Raw genomic sequence first — 21,065 nt, 5'->3', positions numbered from 1 at the left:
ATTTTGGTAAAATCTAGTGAACGTGAATTTGATAAGCACGAGGAAAACATTTTAAATTCTGTCATTTTATGTCTTCCTGCAGCAACGAGCTCAATGTGATTAATGCCAGTGTGGAGTATGTCTTTCGGGAAGGTGACATCAACCAACCAAGCAGCTTCCTGGCTGCGATACTGGAAGTTAGTGGTAAGTTTCTTCTGGCACCCATCAACTCATACTGAAAATCATGCTGTTCTTGCATCATAAAACGATTTGCTGTAGTTCAATAAAATTGTTTTTGATATAGTGACCTTCTCATTGTGCCAGAACTGACCACTCACAGATGTACAGCTTCCAAGATCACGATTTACTTACTGTTCAGATTACATGTGTTGTTTGCAAGATTGTGAATTCACCAAAGCTCATGTTCTGGTGGAAAAAACTGTTGTGTGTGTTTTTTTTTTTTTTTAGAAATTCTTCTGCTGGTTTTACACCATAACTGAAAATTTGACATTTTGCTGGATGAAGTTCCCGCTTAATTTGAGTCATTGTTTCTGTACTTACAGGTCTTGCCACCACTACATCTTCCCCTGTCATTTCTACAACAACTTCAGCTGTTGCTCCAACAATTTCTCAACCAGCCACTCAAAGAGTTACACCCATTCCAGGAGCACCAACCACCACAGAAGCTATACGTATGGTGTATGTTTCCACTTTTATTTTTGGTTTGAGTCGGTCTCTTCCCAGTGCAATAACTTCTCTGTCTAACCTGTCATCTAATGCACCACTAATCCAAATTAAATTTTATTCTATTCCTGCAGCCGTGGCACAGTTTTCATCATTTTTCGATTTATGTTCTACACCCTCAAACCCGTCCCCACTAAGAGTCAGGTTCTCTCCCGCGTCAGCGTTTTCCTGCGAAGTAGTGAATTAAGGCTGATGGAAAATCCCGTGAGGATTGCGGACCTCGAATATGAGAGTACGTCACAAGTCCACACACCCCGTCTCTGCTATTGTCCCTTGTCACCTTTACAAAATTTTTAATTCTCTACTTTTATAGGACCCTTTTTCATTATGTGTTACAAGAATATTATTCATTAACATACTTTCTTTTTATAAAATGCGACTCAGTCAAAACAATATTTAAATTTGTTGAGAATTTTGCATGAAAAAAATGTATGAACTTAAGTGACACACACTCAAATGCTTTTAAGCGTGACAATGCATAATCAAAATGAAATTTATATTTGAAAAATCTCCCTCCTGTCCTTTTCCCTCAGAAATAACAGATCATGCCTACGCTTTGCTACTGCACTATCAGATAAGCAACATGAGCTTTCCAGAGAAATTTAGTCTCAGGAACACAACGCAACAACTCATTCAGGCCTCCGCAAACGACTTGGTAAGCCTAGCCTGTCAGCATGCAGCACAGTAATGTGGGAACAAACCACATTAACTGTACAACAGAACATTCTTTATAGAGCCCAGCATAACTGAAACTGTCCTACTGTAACATGCTGTCTTCTGCCTTCCTACTCCTACTTGCACTATATCAGTTGCCATCCTCCTATAGATGGGTGGGTAACTGCCATCATGAACCTACAGGCTGTAGGTTCTGCTATTTAAAAAAAAAACTTCATTCCTTCATGGTTTATCTGAGGCAATCAGACTCGGATGACTCCTCATTAGATATATTATGTGTTCATAAGCTACTGTAAAAATTGTGTTTTTCTGTGGCTCAAGGTTGAAACTGCACATACTGTACCACTTACCCTGCAAACACCTGTTCAGCACAGCACTATATTTACCTCACAAGGCAGTGGGAATGATCTTTTAATTTATTGATTTTTGTTCACTTGTTTACTTCTACTTCAACCTCCAGCTTAACCGATTGCTGAATAGCCCTAATGAAAAACCTTTCACCTTCCCAGAAGGAAATTATACGTAAGTCACAAACCTTGGGTTTCTGGTATAACTTTGTTCATTACAATATTTACATGTCATTATTGAGAAAAGTAGAAAATGTATCATTTTGGTAAAATCTAGTGAACGTGAATTTGATAACCACGAGGCAAACATTTTAAATTCTGCCATTTTATGTCTTCCTGCAGCAATGGGCTCAATGTGATTAATGCCAGTGTGGAGTATGTCTTTCGGGAAGGTGACATCAACCAACCAAGCAGCTTCCTGGCTGCGATACTGGAAGTTAGTGGTAAGTTTCTTCTGGCACCCATCAACTCATACTGAAAATCATGCTGTTCTTGCATCATAAAACGATTTGCTGTAGTTCAATACAATTGTTTTTGATATAGTGACCTTCTCATTGTGCCAGAACTGACCACTCACAGATGTACAGCTTCCAAGATCACGATTTACTTACTGTTCAGATTACATGTGTTGTTTGCAAGATTGTGAATTCACCAAAGCTCATGTTCTGGTGGAAAAAACTGTTGTGTGTTTTTTAAAAATTTTTTAGAAATTCTTCTGCTGGTTTTACACCATAACTGAAAATTTGACATTTTGCTGGATGAAGTTCCTGCTTAATTCGAGTCATTGTTTCTGTACTTACAGGTCTTGCCACCACTACATCTTCCCCTGTCATGTCTACAACAACTTCAGCTGTTGCTCCAACAATTTCTCAACCAGCCACTCAAAGCGTTACACCCATTCCAGGAGCACCAACCACCACAGAAGCTATACGTATGGTGTATGTTTCCATTTTTATTTTTGGTTTGAGTCGGTCTCTTCCCAGTGCAATAACTTCTCTGGCTAACCTGTCATCTAATGCACCACTAATCCAAATTAAATTTTATTCTGTTCCTGCAGCCGTGGCACAGTTTTCATCATTCTTCGATTTGTGTTCCACACCCTCAAACCCGTCCCCACTGAGAGTCAGGTTCTCTCCCGCGTCAGCGTTTTCTTGAAAGGTCGTGAATTAAGGCTGATGGAAAATCCTGTGAGGATTGCGGACCTCGAATATGAGAGTACGTCACAAGTCCACACACCCCGTCTCTGCTATTGTCCCTTGTCACCTTTACAAAATTTTTAATTCTCTACTTTTATAGGACCCTTTTTCATTCTGTGTTACAAGAATATTATTCATTAACATACTTTCTTTTTATAAAATGCGACGCAGTCAAAACAATATTTAAATTTGTTAAGAATTTTGCATGAAAAAAATGTATGAACTTAAGTGACACACACTCAAATGCTTTTAAGCGTGACAATGCATAATCAAAATGAAATTTATATTTGAAAAATCTCCCTCCTTTTTTTCCCCCTCAGAAATATCAGATCATATCTTCGCTTTGAAACTGAACTATCAGATAAGCAACGTGACCTTTCCAGAGAAATATGATCTCAGGAACGAAACGCAAAAACTCATTCAGGACTCCGCAAACAAGTTGGTAAGCCTAGCCTGTCAGCATGCAGCACAGTAATGTGGGAACAAACAACTTTAATTGTAGATCAGAACATTTTTTATAGGGCCCAACATAACTGAAACTACTGTCCTACTGTAACTTGCGGTCTTCTGCCTTCCTACTCCTACTTGCACTATATCAGTTGCCATCCTCCTGTAGATGGATGGGTAACTGCCATCATGAACCTACAGGTTGTAGGTTCTGCTATTAATTTTTTTTAACTTCATTCCTTCATGGTTTATCTGAGGCAATCAGACTCGGATGACTCCTCATTAGATGTTTTATGTGTTCATAAGCTACTGTAAAAATTGTTTTTCTGTGGCTCAAGGATGAAACTGCACATACTGTACCACTTACCCTGCAGGCACCTGTTCAGCACAGCACTATATTTACCTCACAAGGCAGTGGGGATGATCTTTTAACATATTGATTTTTGTTCACTTGTTTATTTCTGCTTCAACCTCCAGCTTAACGGATTGCTGAATAGCCCCAATGCAATACAGTTTACCTTCCCACAAGCAAATTATACGTAAGTCACAAACCTTGGGTTTCTGGTTTGTTCATTACAATATTTACATATTTTGAGAAAAGTAGAAAATGTATCATTTTGGTAAAATCTAGTGAACGTGAATTTGATAAGCACAAGGCAAACATTTTAAATTCTGTCATTTTATGTCTTCCTGCAGCAATGGGCTCAATGTGATTAATGCCAGTGTGGAGTATGTCTTTCGGGAAGGTGACATCAACCTACCAAGTGACTTCCTGGCTGCGATACTGGAAGTTAGTGGTAAGTTCCCCTGGCACCCATCAACTCATACTAAAAATCATGCTGTTCTTGCATCATGAAACATGATTTGCTAAAGTTCAATAAAATTCTTTTTTGATATAGTGACCTTCTCAATGTGTCATCACTGTCAACTCACAGATGTACAGCTGTCAACATTACTATGTGTGTTCTGTCTAGATTATATATGTTGTTAGCAGGTTTGTGATTTCACTGAAGTGCATGACATGGTTGTAATTACTTGTACGTTTTCTGGAAATTCACCTGCTGGAGCTGGCTTTTAGCTGGGTGCAATTCCTGCTTGCTAGTTTTAATCACTCATTGCGCTTGCACTTTCAGGTCTGGCCACCACTGCAGCTCCCACCACCACAAGCAGCCCTGTCCTCCTGCTGATCACAAGTACTGCAGGCAGGTTCCCTGGATGGGCCCTGGCCATCATCATCCCCTGTGGTATTGTCATCATTCTCCTCCCCTTCTGGATCCTCCTTTGTGTAAGTACTGCAGTGTGTGTGTGTGTGTGTGTGTGTGTTGGTGTGTTTCTGTGTGTGGGTGAGTGTGTGTGTGTGTGTTTGGGTACTGAATGTGTTGCCTCCGACCTTCTTCCATCTCAGTGAGCTACACCCCTGTATTTGCAGTGTATTCCAGCTCTAATTTAGGTAGTGCTCTCTCTCTTGCTCTGACTTTCACTCTGTGTTGCAGTGTATTCTCTCTCTCTCTCTCTCTCTCTCACTCTCTAACACTGACCTTCACTCTATGTTGCAGTGTAGTCTCTCTCTCTCTGACTTTCTCTGCCTCTGTGTTGCAGTGCCTACTGTGTGGTTGCTGTGCGGCCATTAAGAGACGTTGGCGCAAGAGGCAGGCCTACCACATACAGCAATATGTCACACATCCCATGTGAGAGGGTGGAGCTTTGACATTCAGCTGGAATCTGAAAACAAAGTTTTATTATGATTCATGTTTTATTATAATGTTCTAAGACATATGCATGGCTGGTTGGTGTAATATTTGTCTTTATTTACTTATATCTATAAAATAAACTGCTCTCTTATATTATACCCATGTATTCAAATGTAAATCTGCACATATTTATCTTTCTATCAAGCATCATCTCTATTTTATTATAGTGAACTATGTATTGCATATGTATTTCATGTCCAGGCATTATTAATGCAACTTGTTTAATCAATTATCATTTGACTTTGATTTAAAATTTACAATTGAAAATGATTGAAATCCATATTTTTGTTTTACTGTGGACATCTATGCAACTGTATTTGAAATGAAGATGTACTCAATACAAAGCTATTCCTGACTAATTGTACATACTGGAATATATAATATTGTTTATGATAAGTATTCTAAAACAAAATTCAGATACTAGATTAAGTTTTAAGTTATTGAAGGTTATTTGAAGAAATAGTACGTAGCCAGTAAACTGCACACATTTTTCAAAATAATAAAATTATCTGTACTCCTTTCTTAGTAACTGCCTTTGAAGAAGAGACATTGCTGCATTGTGTGTTCTCAATAATAAAATCAGCTTCCTTAATTTGTTTACAACCTTGCTTCCATAGTTTTGTGTGGTCATTAGCATGACACAATATTCTGGGAACATTCAATAGATCACCTGAATTTATATGCCAGGTCCAGATGAGGGGAATCTCACAGGAAGACATTTTTCACTATCACTAAGAAAAGGAATGCAAACTAACATCTGTACATTTAATCCATCCTGTATTTATACCTGCTTATCCTGATCAGGGTCACAGGAGATCCTGGAGCCTATCCCAGCATGCATTGGGGGCGAGAGGCAGGAATACATCCTGACAGTTTGCCAGTCCATTGCAGGACTCATACCCCATTCAGTCACACACACTCCTAGCTAGGGGCAATTTAGAACCTCAGATTAATCTAACCTGTATGTCTTTGGGAGGAAAACAAAGCGTACACAGGGAGAACAAAGTGCTGAGGCTAATTTCTGCATGGTGAAACCAAAATGTATAAAAAAATACCCTTTGACAAGAGCAGAGAATCATGTTAACTGTTTGATTACAAATCTAAAACTGTGGAGTACAGAGCCAAATCAAGAAAGATTGTATTTGTCCCATACATGGAGGACACTAACGCAGCCCAAAATAATGATGTAGTAATGTATTTTTCTAAAAAGACGCAAGTCTTGAAATTTGATAACGACAATTTTACCAGACTAGCCTACTAAAAAATCTAAATATACGTTTAATACGCGATATTACTTAGAGATTTACCTTAAAAAGTGGGAAATAGCTTGGAGCGCTCAAGAAGGCGTAGTCAAATAAATCATGCACTGCCAACCTAGAACTTGTAATATGGATAGCTGCCACCACAATAACAACAACGTGTTATTTCTTACCAGACAGAGAAAATCGCGGCAGAAATATCATTATTTTGATATCAACGGGGACTTCACGTTCAACACAAATGACACAAATATTAGAGGGCAGTAATATAGCACTGGGGAACATTCATTGCCCACGTTACATTTGGATGGCAATCGGATGGTTGAAGGGAGGATGTCGGGTTCAAGCCCCACATCTTAATGAACAGTCACGATTAAGAAAGGTTCTCCTTCGTTGTAATGTCTAATATTCGCAATGTTTGTTCACCGTGTTCTGTTAATACGCCCCTTACTGCAGGTCAGGGAAAGCGGCGGCAACAAAATTAATAAATATACTTTTTTACACGCCCTAAATGGCAGTCACGCCTTTTATAACTTGCCCAAGGGATCAATCACCAGGCCGCCAATTCCCACAGAAGGAGTTGCTTATTACAAAGCGCAATTACTCTGTACCAAGGATATTTTACTTTCAAAGGAAAACGCAGGGATCTGCTTCGGATCAAAGAGATATGACCTCCGAAAAGCAGAGGGGGTGAGTTTTTCCTCCAGTACTCGAAAGATCAAACTTGGCATGTTTCTTAGAAAGGTGGAAACGGGATGCTTTGTATTAATTGAAAATGTGTAATTAACACAAAAGAGAATTAAACAAATTTCACTGTAGTAACGGTGCTGTCTTTGTAAACGAATTCAAACATTTTGGAGCTAGTTTGCATGCGTACTAGTAGGCCATTATATATTTAATATAACTTTTATGAAGTCAATTCCAAACAGTGCATCGGGCGGTTAACTGAAATAGGCCTATTTGATGACATTTGTTTCAACATATCCAAAACGTTACATGCACCGTAGCTTATTAGAAGTCTGCTCTGCGCAGTTTTATTAATTGGATTTGCGAATTAGACTTGCAATGCAAGATCAGAATTCAAATTCTACAGCGTTTTTTGATTGGAACATCGCTGTCAATTAGACAGTATTAGGCATTAACCTATATTAGTTCCTTGGTCTAGTTGTGCCAAGGAACAAATGTAGGCTAGTTTTATGTCCCAAAATCACCCTTCCTGTGAAGTCATTAGACAATGAACCTATTCTTTAGGGCACAGTCTATCCTGCGTAGCTGCGTGAAATTCTCAATCCTTGCGCAATCGATAAAATTCTCATGCCCTAGGTAAAAGCATGGCATATTTTCACACGTTTTACTACCGCTTATACTACCCGCCCACAATACATAACATTCGCTTATTTTTCATATCGTATTAAAGAATCAATTCTTATGCACAACTGTTAATATTTTAAACATTCATTCTTACTTAAATTATAAATGGTTAAGCAGACAGTGTGCTCAACCATTAGGTTTTGTTCTGCCCTCCAAACTTGACCATTCACTTTGAATAATCAATTATTTTCATACACCCCATATAAATTAATACTTCACTTTCAAATTTTTTTAGTTAATATTTTTCACCTTATTTCCCACTCTATCCCATATTCATTTCTTCATTTCTAATCCATGTCAGTCCAAATACTTAAGGATCACACTATATACACCGATCAGCCACAACATTAAAACCACCTGCCTAATATTGTGTAGGTTCCCCTCGTGCCGCCAAAACAGCTCTGACCCCTTGAGAGTTTTTAAAATCATGTGGAAATAATTCACCCTCTAACAATATCTTAGCTTTTTATAGCCCTGTAGCAACTAATAATGTAATAAACTACCAATAGTGTAATAACTCCCAATAATTTAATCCATTTCAATTTTTTTATGTAATAAAAACCAACAATGTAAGTAGTAGTAGTGTACTTTATTTATTAAAGTCTGGGGCTTTACTGTGTATATGTGTGATGTTGTATGTGAATTCTGTGTATTCACATGAGGTCAGAGGGTAATGTTCTTAAGAGCTGAGTGTCTGTGGTCATTGTGGTTATTTCTGTATGGAAGCACTGGAATGTGCCAAACTGTCGATGATTCGTAGATATGGGGCATGCCCTGCCAAGCCATAACTTGGTGGATGGGACACCTGCCATAACTTACATCAGTGGTGTCAAACTCATTGCCATGGAGGGCCGTGTGTATGCAGGTTTTCATTCCAGCCTCAGATCTTGATTATATAATTAGTTAAATTATTTGCTGAATTAGGGATGCAGGTTTGTGCACAATGGTGACCCGACGTCTATGGTGACCCGCATTGTCTAAATAAAAATTTTCTTATATTCTGTGCTTCAATGCAGTTAAACGCATATGGCTGAATGAGTAATTGGACTCAATTAAGGCAGCATTAATTGGTTGGAATGAAAACCTGCATACACACGGCCCTCCATGGCAACGAGTTTGACACTACTGACTTACATGATCATCCAGCAATGAGCAAATGATTAGTGAAGTGGAATTATGATTAGTAGAATCATTAGAACGTTTAATAATATTATCTGAAACACGGAAGCCGATTACTCAATGTCACAATGATTTTGGGCTGCAGGCTGTCACGTGTGTCTGTTCATGCTGGAGCAGTTTTTTTTGTGTGTGTATGTTTATAGTGGAGCAGGTTATCACATGTGATGACATACCCCAAAACCACAGGAAGTGTTGAGTAGATCCCAAGATGAACTTAGCACAGGACTGCAGCTGAAGTATCAAAAGACACATTATTCTCTCCTCTACATAGTATAGATGTTCGACATATAGGCCTACAGTAATTTTGAACTTCCGTAACAACAAAATCTTATTACATTAAATGTGCACTAACATTTTCTTTTTAATGCTGAGGGTCAAAGATTCTGTGCACGGTGCAACCTTGCTAGTCAGTTCCGGTTTAGCTTTGCCACTGATCACATAATATTTAGAATTTATGACCTTGGCCACTCTGTCCACTGTGAGCTTCTGGTCAGTGTTTTACAATGTCCATGGCTTAGAAGAAACCTGTGCGAGAGGTTCCAGGTTCTTTTAGCATTGCCACTATAAACCTCCACAAGAAGGTGAACTGTATGACGTATGTGTGTGTGTGTGTGTGTGTGTGTGTGCACGCACGCTCTGTGTTCGTCCCCATGTATTGCACTGAAAGGTGATTAATTCGGTTGTTGTAGTGCGTTTTTATCTTGCCTGAGGTGAGGCCAGAATGTTGGACTATTAAGGTCGTATCACATCCATGATGAAGGTCGTATTGCATCCATGCTGACGGTTGTATCACATCCATGATGACGGTTGTATCGCATCCATGATGACGGTTGTATCGCATCCATGATGAAGGTCATATTGTATCCATGATGAAGCGCCTGGCTTCCATATAAGGAAAGAATGTATCTTGTATTTCAACTTAAATTTATATAAGCTGTTTGATAAGACTCAGGTTTTTTTTCTTTTTTTACATTTTCAGTGATCTGCAAAAAAATGCCTTTATCAATCCGCTTTAAAAACTGCACTCGTTTGTGAATGGTATCCAGTATAACTGGCTAGCAAGCAAAAGCTACAGGTTTGCAAGTACAGAAGCCATCGGATCCTGCCTTTACATGCATGTGACAGACTGAAAACCTCTGGGGCAGTTTTAAAATGCACAATAAACCAACCTGCTTTATCACCGGCACAACAGTACCCTCTGTAGTTCAGATGTGTAACAATGCGTCCTAAACAAATTTGGAGGTAATTACCCTTAACAGCATCTCATGTTTTTGTTCAAAAGAGGTGTGTGTATTGCGTTTGATGGCATAGCATTCCACTGGGGTTTGCCGCCCCCAAACTCTGGAATGCCCTCCCCCCTGACATCCGTACCTCTGACTCACTCACTCACTTCAAATCACGTCTTAAAACCCACCTCTTTTCCCTAGCTTTCCCTTGATGTTTATCTTCCCCCCCTTTTTTTTGTCTCTGAATTGTATGTTTCATTGTATGTATGTATCGCTTATTGTAAAGCATCTTTGAGTTCTTGAAAAGCGCTATATAAAATAAATGTATTATTATTATTATTATTGTTATTAATAATAATAAATATGGATCAAATAGACAGACAGATATAGCATCTCATTGTTTTTTTTTTGGGGGGGGGGGGGGTCTTACTCGGCAGAAGGGGTGTCTATCTGTGCATGCACCTGTTGTCAAGTTAAGGACATCTGTGTGGCCATTTACATATTGCCGCTTTTTTTGCTATTTTAGACGGACACCCTCTGTGTACCATGGTATTAAAACAAGAAGAGGAATAAGGGTCTTAGTGACAGTGGGTAAGTACGCTATATCTTGCCATTGCCTCAAAATGATGATATTTGTGGTTCTAGTTCAATTGGCAAAATTCTAAATAATATTAAAAGTATGTTTCCCTTACATTTACATTTTTTACATCAGGGAAGTATGAACTGTATTCTGGGATAAACAATCACTTAATGATTATCACTTTGGATATTATATTTAATAAGACACGGGTACTCAGCATTTAAAAATGCAATAAAGGCTATTTAAAGTTATATAAAGTTATTTTGAGACTTAATATGCAGCTGGAAAACCATTCTTATTATCTGAAATTACATTCTTATTTTCTAATATATATTAAATATACAATAATCTGATGGTTGCGATTTTATTTTCCTGTTTGTAATATAAATCTTCATAAATCACAAGCCTTGTTGTTATTACATGTTACATACATGTGGAAATATGAGCCTAATAACATGATGTGAGTACAACTGAAAATGTTTATTCAACTACAGTCTATATATGCTGGCAAATCAATGGAGGAAAAGGACAATTGTAAGTATTATAATTAATTTCAATTTTGAAATTCATATCATAAATGTTGAAATCCAAAAATACCTGAAAAATTATATTCCAAAATGTTTTACTAAATACATTTTTAGAACAACAACAGTCCAGAACAGGCCTTCAACAAAGGAGATCACAAGCACAGCAAAAACTGAACCTCATACAACAAGACCTACAATATTTACAACTGATGATCATACAGCAAGTTCATCAACAACCACTGCAACAAAAGATGTTTCAACTACAAATGAAGCTCCAGCCACAATAAAGGTGCCAATCACAATTTATAGTCCTACAACTGAAACTCTGACTACCACAAATCATCCAGCAACTACAACTGTACCTGCCACCAAAACAGCTACAGAAATGACAAGTGCAGCACCAACCACAATGACTACTCCAACTACAAGTGCAGGTCCAGCCACAACAAAGGTTCCACCCCAAACTAAAGGTCCAACAACAACTGAATCTCAAATTCAAAATTCAACTGTATCTCCCAGTACAACTGAAAAAACGACTATGGTTGCTGCAACGACACCAATTGCTCCAAGTGCAAGTGCAGCTACAGCCACAAAGATTGTGCCAGCCACAACTGAAAGTCATATATCAACTGAATCACTGACCACAACAATTTGTCTAACAACCACAGTTGTATCTGGCACCAAAACAGCTGCAGCTTTAGAACCAAGCACAACGATTTCTACAACTCCAAGTGCATCTCTAGCCACAATTGGAAGTCCTACAATAACTCAGACTCTGACCTCCACAATTTGTCTAACAACTACAATTGTATCCCCCACCAAAACACCTGCAGAAATTACAACTGTAGCACCAACAATAACAAATGTTCCAACTACAAGTGCAACTCCAACCACCACAAAGCTGCCAAACACAACTGAAAGGCCTACAAAAACAGAATACCTGACCTCAGCCAATCTTCCCCTGTCAACTGTATCTCCCAGCAACAGAGTTGAGGAAACAGCAGATGGAGCACCATCCAAAAATATTGCCCTGGCTACAACTGCAGTTCCAATCACAAACAAGCTACAAACCACAAATGAAAAACCTATAACAACTGAATCTCTGACCACCACAATTTGTCTAACAAATACAATTGTACCCACTAGCAAAACAGCTGCAGAAACTACGGTAGCGCCAGCCACAACAATTGGTCCAACAACAAGTGGAGCGAAAAGCACAATTACCCCAACTACAAGTGCGATTCCAACTACAAGTGCAACTACAACAACAATTGCACCAACTGCAAGTGCAGCACCACCAAATATTAGTCCAACTACAAGTGCAGCCCCACTCACCACAGTTCCTCCAACTACAAGTGCAACCCCACCCACCACAGTTCCTCCAACTACAAGTGGAGCTCCAGCCACAACAATTGCTCCAATTACAAGTGAAGCTCCAACAACAGCAAATGTTCCACTCATAACTGAAGGTACGACAACAACAAAATCTATGAGCACAGCTGGTATTATAGCTACCACTACATCTCCCACCACAGTAGCTACAGAAACTTTAGGACCAACCAGAGCAATAACTTCAACAACAAGTGCAGCATCGCCCACAACCATTACTCCAAATACAAGTTCAACATCAGCCACAAAACAGGTCCCAAAAACAAGTGCAGCTCAAACCCCAACAACTCCTCCAACTACAACTGCAGCAGCACACACAACAATTGCTCCAGCTACAAGTACAGCTCCAATCACAACAACTCCTCACACTACAACTGCAGCAGCGCCCACAACAATTGCTAAAACGACAAGTACAGCAGCACCCACAACAACTGCCCACTCATCAATTGAAGCTCCTACTACAATAGTTACTCCAATTGCAAGTGAAATCCCATCAACAACAATTGGACCAACAACAAGAGAAACTTCAGGCCCAACAACAAGAGAAACTTCAACCCCAACAATTGAAGAAACTACAAGTGAAGTTCCAACCACAACAATTTCTCACACTAAAACTGCAGCAGCACACACAACAATTTCTCCAGCTACAAGTACAGCACCACTGACAACAATTGCCTCAACAAGTGCAGGTCAAATCACAACTGTTCCAACTACAACTGCAGCTGCACAGACAAAAATTGCTCCAGCTACAAGTCCAGCTCCAATCACAACTCCTCCTCCAACTGCAACTGCCGCAGCACCCACAACCATAGCTAAAACGACAAGTGCAGCACCACCACCAACAACTGCCCACACAACAATTGAAGCTCCTACGACAACAGTTGCTCCAATTGCAAGTGCAATCCTATCAACAACAATTGGCCCAACAACAAGAGCAACTCCAACCCCAACATTTGAAGAAACTACAAGTCCAGCTCCAGGCACAACAAGTGGTCCAACAACAAGTGCCGTTCCAGCCACAACAGGTTCTCCACCTACAAGTGAAGCTCCAACCACAACAAGAGCTCACACAACGACTGCAGCAGCACAGACGGCAATTGCTACAGCTACAAGTGCAGCTCCAATCACAACTCCTCCAACTACAACTGCAGCAGCACACACAACCACTGCTAAAACGACACGTGCCACACCACCAACTACAACTGCCCACACAACAATTGAAGCTCCTACCACAACATTTGCTCCAATTGCAAGTGCAATCCCATCAACAACAAATGGACCGACAACAAGAGCAACTCCAACCCCAACAATTGAAGGAACCACAAGTCCAGCTCCAGGCACAACTCCTCCAACTACAACTGCAGCAGCACCCACAACCATAGCTAAAAAGACAAGTGCTGCACCAGCAACAACAGCTGCCCAGACATCAATTGAAGCTCCAACCACAACAATTGCTCCAGCTACAAGTGCAGCACCACTGACAACCATTGCCTCAACAAGTGCAGGTCAAATCAAAACAACTGCTCCAACTACAACTGCAGCAGCACCCACAACCATAGCTAAAAAGACAAGTGCTGCACCAGCAACAACAGCTGCCCAGACAACAAGTGAAGCTCCAACCCCAACAACTGCAAGTGCAACCCCATCAACAACAATTGGCCTAACAACAAGAGCAGCTCCAATTACAACATCTGTTCCAACTACAACTGCAGCAGCACCCACAACCATTGCTAAAACGACAAGTGCAGCAGCACCACCAACAACAGCCAAGATGACAAGTGAAGCTCCAACCCCAACAAGAGCTCACACAATGACTGCAGCAGCACACACAACAATTGCTCCAGGTACAAGTGCAGCACCAATGACAACAATTTCCCCAACAATAAGTGCAGCTCCAATCACAACAACTGTTCCAACTACAGCTGCCGCTGCACCCACAACCATTGCTAAAACGACAAGTGCAGCACCACCAACAGCTGCCCAGACAACAAGTGAAGCTCCTACCACAACAGTTACTCCAATTGCAAGTGCAATCGCATCAACAACAATTGGCCCAACAACAAGAGTAACTCCAACCCCAACAATTGAAGGAACTACAAGTCCAGCTCCAGGCACAACATTTACTCCAACAACAAGTGCAGTTTCAGCCACAACAGGTTCTCCACCTACAAGTGAAGCTCAAACCACAACAATTGCTCCAACTACAACTGCAGCAACACACACAACAACTGCTCCAACTACAACTGCAGCTGCACCCACAACCATAGCTAAAACGACAAGTGCAGCACCACCAACAACAACTGTCCACACATCAATTGAAGCTCCTACCACAAAAATTGCTCCGATTGCAAGTGCAATCCCATCAACAACAATTGGCCCAACAACAAGAGCACCTCCAACCCCAACAATTGAAGAAACGACGAGCGCAGCCCCAGGCACAACAAGTGGTCCAACAACAAGTGCCGTTACAGCCACAACAGGTATTCCACCAAGAAGTAAAGCTCCAACCACGACAATTTCTCACACAACAACTGCAGCAGAATACACAACCATTGTTCCAGCTACAAGTGCCGCACCACTGACAACAATTTCCCCAACAACAAGTGCAGCTCCAATCACAGCATCTGCTCCAACTACGACTGCAGCTGCACAGACAACAATTGCTCCAGCTACAAGTCCAGCTCCAATCACAACAACTCCTCCAACTGCAACTGCAGCAGCACCCACAACCAAAGCTAAAACGACAACTGCAGCACCACTGACAACAATCGCCCCAACAGCAAGTGCAGCTCCAATCACAACATCTGCTCCAACTACAACTGCAGCAGCACCCACAACCATTGCTAAAACGACAAGTGCCGCACCACCAACAACAACTGCCCACACAACAATTGAAGCTCCTACCACAACAACTGCAAGTGCAACCCCATCAACAACAATTGGCCCAACAACAAGAGCAGCTCCAACCCCAACAATTGAAGGAACTACAAGTCCAGCTCCAGGCACAACAATTACTCCAACAACAAGTGCAGTTTCAGCCACAACAGGTTCTCCACCTACAAGTGAAGCTTCAACCGCAACAATTGCTCCAACTACAACTGCAGCAACACACACAACAACTGCTCCAACTACAACTGCAGCTGTATCCACAACCATTGCTAAAACGACAAGTGCCGCACCACCAACAACAACTGCCCAGACGACAAGTGAAGCTCCAACCTCAACAAGTGCAGTTCCAGCCTCAACAGGTATTCCACCAAGAAGTAAAGCTCCAACTACGACAATTCCTCACACTACAACTGCAGCAGAATACACAACCATTGCCTCAACAAGTGCAGGTCAAATCACAACTGTTCCAACTACAACTGCAGCTGCACAGACAACAATTGCTCCAGCTACAAGTCCAGCTCCAATCACAACAACTCCTCCAACTGCAACTGCAGCAGCACCCACAACCATAGCTAAAACGACAAATTCCGCACCACCAACAGCTGCCCAGACAACAAGTGAAGCTCCAACTACAACAATTTCTCACACTAAAACGGCAGCAGCACACACAACAATTGCTCCAGCTACAAGTGCAGCACCACTGACAACCATTGCCTCAACAAGTGCAGGTCAAATCAAAACAACTGCTCCAACTACAACTGCAGCAGCACCCACAACCATAGCTAAAACGACAAGTGCAGCACCACCAACAACAGCTGCCCACACAACAATTGAAGCTCCTACCACAACAGTTGCTCCAATTGCAAGTGCAACCCCATCAACAACAATTGGCCCAACAACAAGAGCAACTCCAACCCCAACAATTGAAGGAACTACAAGTCCAGCTCCAGGCACAACAATTACTCCAACAACAAGTGCAGTTTCAGCCACAACAGGTTCTCCACCTACAAGTGAAGCTCCAACCACAACAATTTCTCACACTAAAACTGCAGCAGCACACACAACAATTGCTCCAGCTACCAGTGCAGCACCACTGACAACCATTGCCTCAACAACTGCAGGTCAAATCAAAACAACTGCTCCAACTACAACTGCAGCTGCACAGACAACAATTGCTCCAGCTACAAGTCCAGCTCCAATCACAACAACTCCTCCAACTGCAACTGCAGCAGCACCCACAGCCATAGCTAAAACGTCAAGTTCCGCACCACCAACAACAACTGCCCACACATCAATTGAAGCCCTCCACAAAAGTGCACACCACTGCAACTGCCAACATGCCATCAACAAACAACTTGCCCAACACAACCAAGAGCACGCCAACCCAACTTAAGACAACTACAAGTGAAGCTCAACCACAACAATTCTCCACACTGAAACGCAGCAGCACCCACAACCAATTGCTAAAACGTACAAGTCGCACCACCACCTGACAACACATGGCCCAACCAACAACTGCAAGTGCAACCTCAAAACAATTGCCCAACACAAGCACTCCAACCCAACAATTGAAGGCTACAAGTCCAGCTCCAGCACAACAACTACTCCAACAACTGCAGTTCAGCCACAACAGTCTCCACTAAAGAAGCTACAACCACAACATGCTCCAACAACAACTGCAGCAACCCAACTGCCAAACTACTGCAGCTGCATCCACACGATTGCAAAACGACAAGTGCGCCCAACCAACAACAACTGCCAACGACAAGTGAAGTCACACAACAAGTCCACACACACAACTGCACAGCACACACAACATTGCACCACTACCAGGCAGCACCACTACAAACCACACAACATTGCTCCAACTAAACTGCAGCAAAACACAACTGCTCACTACAGCCGCTGACACAATCTAAAACACAATGCGCACCAACACTCCAGCGACAAGTAGCTCCACCACAACAATTCACACTGAAAACTGCAGCAGCAACACACAATTGCTCCAGCACAGTGCAGCACCACTGACAACCATTGCCTCAACAACTGCAGGTCAATCAAAACAACTGCTCCAACTAAAGCAAACTCACGACAACATGCTCAGCACAAGTCCAGTCAATCAAAACTCTCCAACTGCAACTCAGCAGCACCCAACCATAGCTAAAACGACAAGTGCAGCACCACCAACAACAACTGCCCACACATCAATTGAAGCTCCAACCACAACAATTGCTCCAGCTACAAGTGCAGCACCACTGACAACCATTGCCTCAACAAGTGCAGGTCAAATCAAAACAACTGCTCCAACTACAACTGCAGCAGCACCCACAACCATAGCTAAAACGACAAGTGCAGCACCACCAACAACAGCTGCCCAGACAACAATTGAAGCTCCAACCACAACAATTGCAAGTGCAACACCATCAACAACAATTGGCCCAACAACAAGAGCAGCTCCAATCACAACATCTGCTCCAACTACAACTGCAGCAGCACCCACAACCATAGCTAAAACGACAAGTGCAGCACCACCAACAACAACTGCCCACCCATCAATTGAAGCACCAACCACAACAATTGCTCCAACTACAACTGCAGCATCACTGACAACAATCGCCCCGACAGCAAGTGCAGCTCCAATCACAACATCTGCTCCAACCACAACTGCAGCAGCACCCACAACCATTGCTAAAACAACAAATGCAGCACCACCACCAACAGCAGCTCAGACGGCAAGTGAAGCTCCAACCCCAACAAGAGCTCACACGACTGCAGCAGCACACACAACAATTGCTCCAGGTACAAGTGCAGCACCACTGACAACAATCACTTCAACAACAAGTGCAGCTCCAATCACAACAACTGTTCCAACTTCAACTGCCGCTGCACCCACCACCATTGCTAAAACGACAAGTGCTGCCCCACCAACAACAACTGCCCACACAACAATTGAAGCTCCTACCACAACAGTTGCTCCAATTGCAAGTGCAATCCCATCAACGACAATTAACCCAAAAACAAGAGCAACTCCAACCCCAACAATTGAAGGAACTACAAGTCCAGCTCCAGGCACAACAATTAGTCCAACAACAAGTGCAGTTTCAGCCACAAGAGTTTCTCCACCTACAAGTGAAGCTCCAACCACAACAATTGAAGAAACTACAAGCGAAGCCCCAAGCACAACAAGTGGTCCAACAACAAGTGCAGTTTCAGCCACAAGACTTTCTCCACCTACAAGTGAAGCTCCAACCACAACAATTGCTCCAACTACAACTGCAGCACCACTGACAACAATCACTTCAACTACAACTGCAGCAACACACACAACTGCTCCAACTACAAATGCAGCTGCACCCACAACCATTGCTAAAACGAGAAGTACCGCACCACCACCAACAACTGCCCACACAACAATTGAAGCTCCTACCACCACAGTTGCTCCAATTGCAAGTGCAATCCCATCAACAACAATTGGACCAACAAAAAGAGCAACTCCAACCCCAACCATTGAAGAAACTACAAGTGAAGCTCCAACAACAACAATTTCTCACACTAAAACGGCAGCAGCACAGACAACAATTGCTCCAGCTACAAGTCCATCTCCAATCACAACAACTCCTCCAACTGCAACTGCAGCAGCACCCACAACCATAGCTAAAAAGACAAGTGCTGCCCCACCAACAACAACTGCCCACACAACAATTAGAGAGCTCTACCACAACAGTGCTCAATTGCAACTGCAATCCATCAACGACAATTAAGCCCAAAAACAAGAGCAACTCCAACCCCAACAATTGAAGGAACTACAAGTCCAGCTCCAGGCACAACAATTACTCCAACAACAAGTGCAGTTTCAGCCACAACAGGTTCTCCACCTACAAGTCCAGCTCCAATCACAACAACTCCTCCAACTGCAACTGCAGCAGCACCCACAACCATAGCTAAAACGACAAGTGCAGCACCACCAACAACAGCTGCCCAGACAACAATTGAAGCTCCAACCACAACAATTGCAAGTGCAACACCATCAACAACAATTGGCCCAACAACAAGAGCAGCTCCAATCACAACATCTGTTCCAACTACAACTGCAGCAGCACCCACAACCATTGCTAAAACGACAAGAACTACAAGTCCAGCTCCAGGCACAACAATTACTCCAACAACAAGTGCAGTTTCAGCCACAACAGGTTCTCCACCTACAAGTGAAGCTCCAACCACAACAATTGCTCCAACAACAACTGCAGCAACACACACAACTGCTCCAACTACAACTGCAGCTGCATCCACAACCATTGCTAAAACGACAAGTGCCGCACCACCAACAACAACTGCCCACACAACAATTGAAGCTCCTACCACAACAGTTGCTCCAATTGCAAGTGCAATCCCATCAACAACAATTGGACCAACAACAAGAGCAACTCCAACCCCAACGATTGAAGAAACTACAAGTGAAGCTCCAACAACAACAATTTCTCACACTAAAACGGCAGCAGCACACACAACAATTGCTCCAGCTACAAGTGCAGCACCACTGACAACCATTGCCTCAACAAGTGCAGGTCCAATCAAAACAACTGCTCCAACTACAACTGCACAGACAACAATTGCTCCAGCTACAAGTCCAGCTCCAATCACAACAACTCCTCCAACTGCAACTGCAGCAGCACCCACAACCATAGCTAAAACGACAAGTGCAGCTCCAATCACAACAACTGTTCCAACTTCAACTGCCGCTGCACCCACCACCATTGCTAAAACGACAAGTGCTGCCCCACCAACAACAACTGCCCACACAACAATTGAAGCTCCTACCACAACAGTTGCTCCAATTGCAAGTGCAATCCCATCAACGACAATTAACCCAAAAACAAGAGCAACTCCAACCCCAACAATTGAAGGAACTACAAGTCCAGCTCCAGGCACAACAATTACTCCAACAACAAGTGCAGTTTCAGCCACAACAGGTTCTCCACCTACAAGTGAAGCTCCAACCACAACAATTGCTCCAACAACAACTGCAGCAACACACACAACTGCTCCAACTACAACTGCAGCTGCATCCACAACCATTGCTAAAACGACAAGTGCAGCACCACCAACAACAACTGCCCACACATCAATTGAAGCTCCAACCACAACAATTGCTCCAGCTACAAGTGCAGCACCACTGACAACCATTGCCTCAACAAGTGCAGGTCAAATCAAAACAACTGCTCCAACTACAACTGCAGCAGCACCCACAACCATAGCTAAAACGACAAGTGCAGCACCACCAACAACAGCTGCCCAGACAACAATTGAAGCTCCAACCACAACAATTGCAAGTGCAACACCATCAACAACAATTGGCCCAACAACAAGAGCAGCTCCAATCACAACATCTGTTCCAACTACAACTGCAGCAGCACCCACAACCATTGCTAAAACGACAAGTGCAGCACCACCACCAACAGCAGCCCAGATGACAACTGAAGCTCCAACCCCAACAAGAGCTCACACG

General features: G+C 42.3%; 3 protein-coding genes across 3 annotated transcripts in view; all 3 read left to right on the top strand.

The window, feature by feature from the left end:
* The window catches only part of LOC135256028 (mucin-5AC-like), a 181,088-nt gene that overhangs the window by 60,293 nt on the left and 99,730 nt on the right, over positions 1–21,065 (top strand). Inside the window, exons 41-48 of the mRNA XM_064337900.1 lie at positions 603–678; positions 798–955; positions 1,257–1,378; positions 1,859–1,920; positions 2,088–2,188; positions 2,548–2,683; positions 2,803–2,960; positions 3,262–3,383. Coding sequence (XP_064193970.1) covers positions 603–678; positions 798–955; positions 1,257–1,378; positions 1,859–1,920; positions 2,088–2,188; positions 2,548–2,683; positions 2,803–2,960; positions 3,262–3,383 — 935 coding nt within the window. The remainder of the gene's footprint in view (positions 1–602; positions 679–797; positions 956–1,256; positions 1,379–1,858; positions 1,921–2,087; positions 2,189–2,547; positions 2,684–2,802; positions 2,961–3,261; positions 3,384–21,065) is intronic.
* LOC135256006 (mucin-5AC-like) lies at positions 14,348–16,952 on the top strand. Its single transcript, XM_064337880.1, has one exon. The coding sequence runs from the start codon at positions 14,442–14,444 to the stop codon at positions 16,950–16,952; it is 2,511 nt and encodes an 836-aa protein (XP_064193950.1). The 5' UTR covers positions 14,348–14,441.
* The window catches only part of LOC135256005 (mucin-2-like), a 10,918-nt gene continuing 7,508 nt past the window's right edge, over positions 17,656–21,065 (top strand). The window contains exons 1-2 of the mRNA XM_064337879.1: positions 17,656–18,358; positions 19,360–21,056. Of these exons, the coding sequence (XP_064193949.1) occupies positions 17,656–18,358; positions 19,360–21,056 (2,400 nt within the window). The remainder of the gene's footprint in view (positions 18,359–19,359; positions 21,057–21,065) is intronic.

The sequence above is a fragment of the Anguilla rostrata genome, chromosome 5 (genome assembly GCF_018555375.3).
Source record: "Anguilla rostrata isolate EN2019 chromosome 5, ASM1855537v3, whole genome shotgun sequence".
Lineage (NCBI taxonomy): Eukaryota > Metazoa > Chordata > Actinopteri > Anguilliformes > Anguillidae > Anguilla > Anguilla rostrata.
Note: the sequence above shows the minus strand (reverse complement) of the source record. Positions and strands in the feature narration are given on the sequence as shown.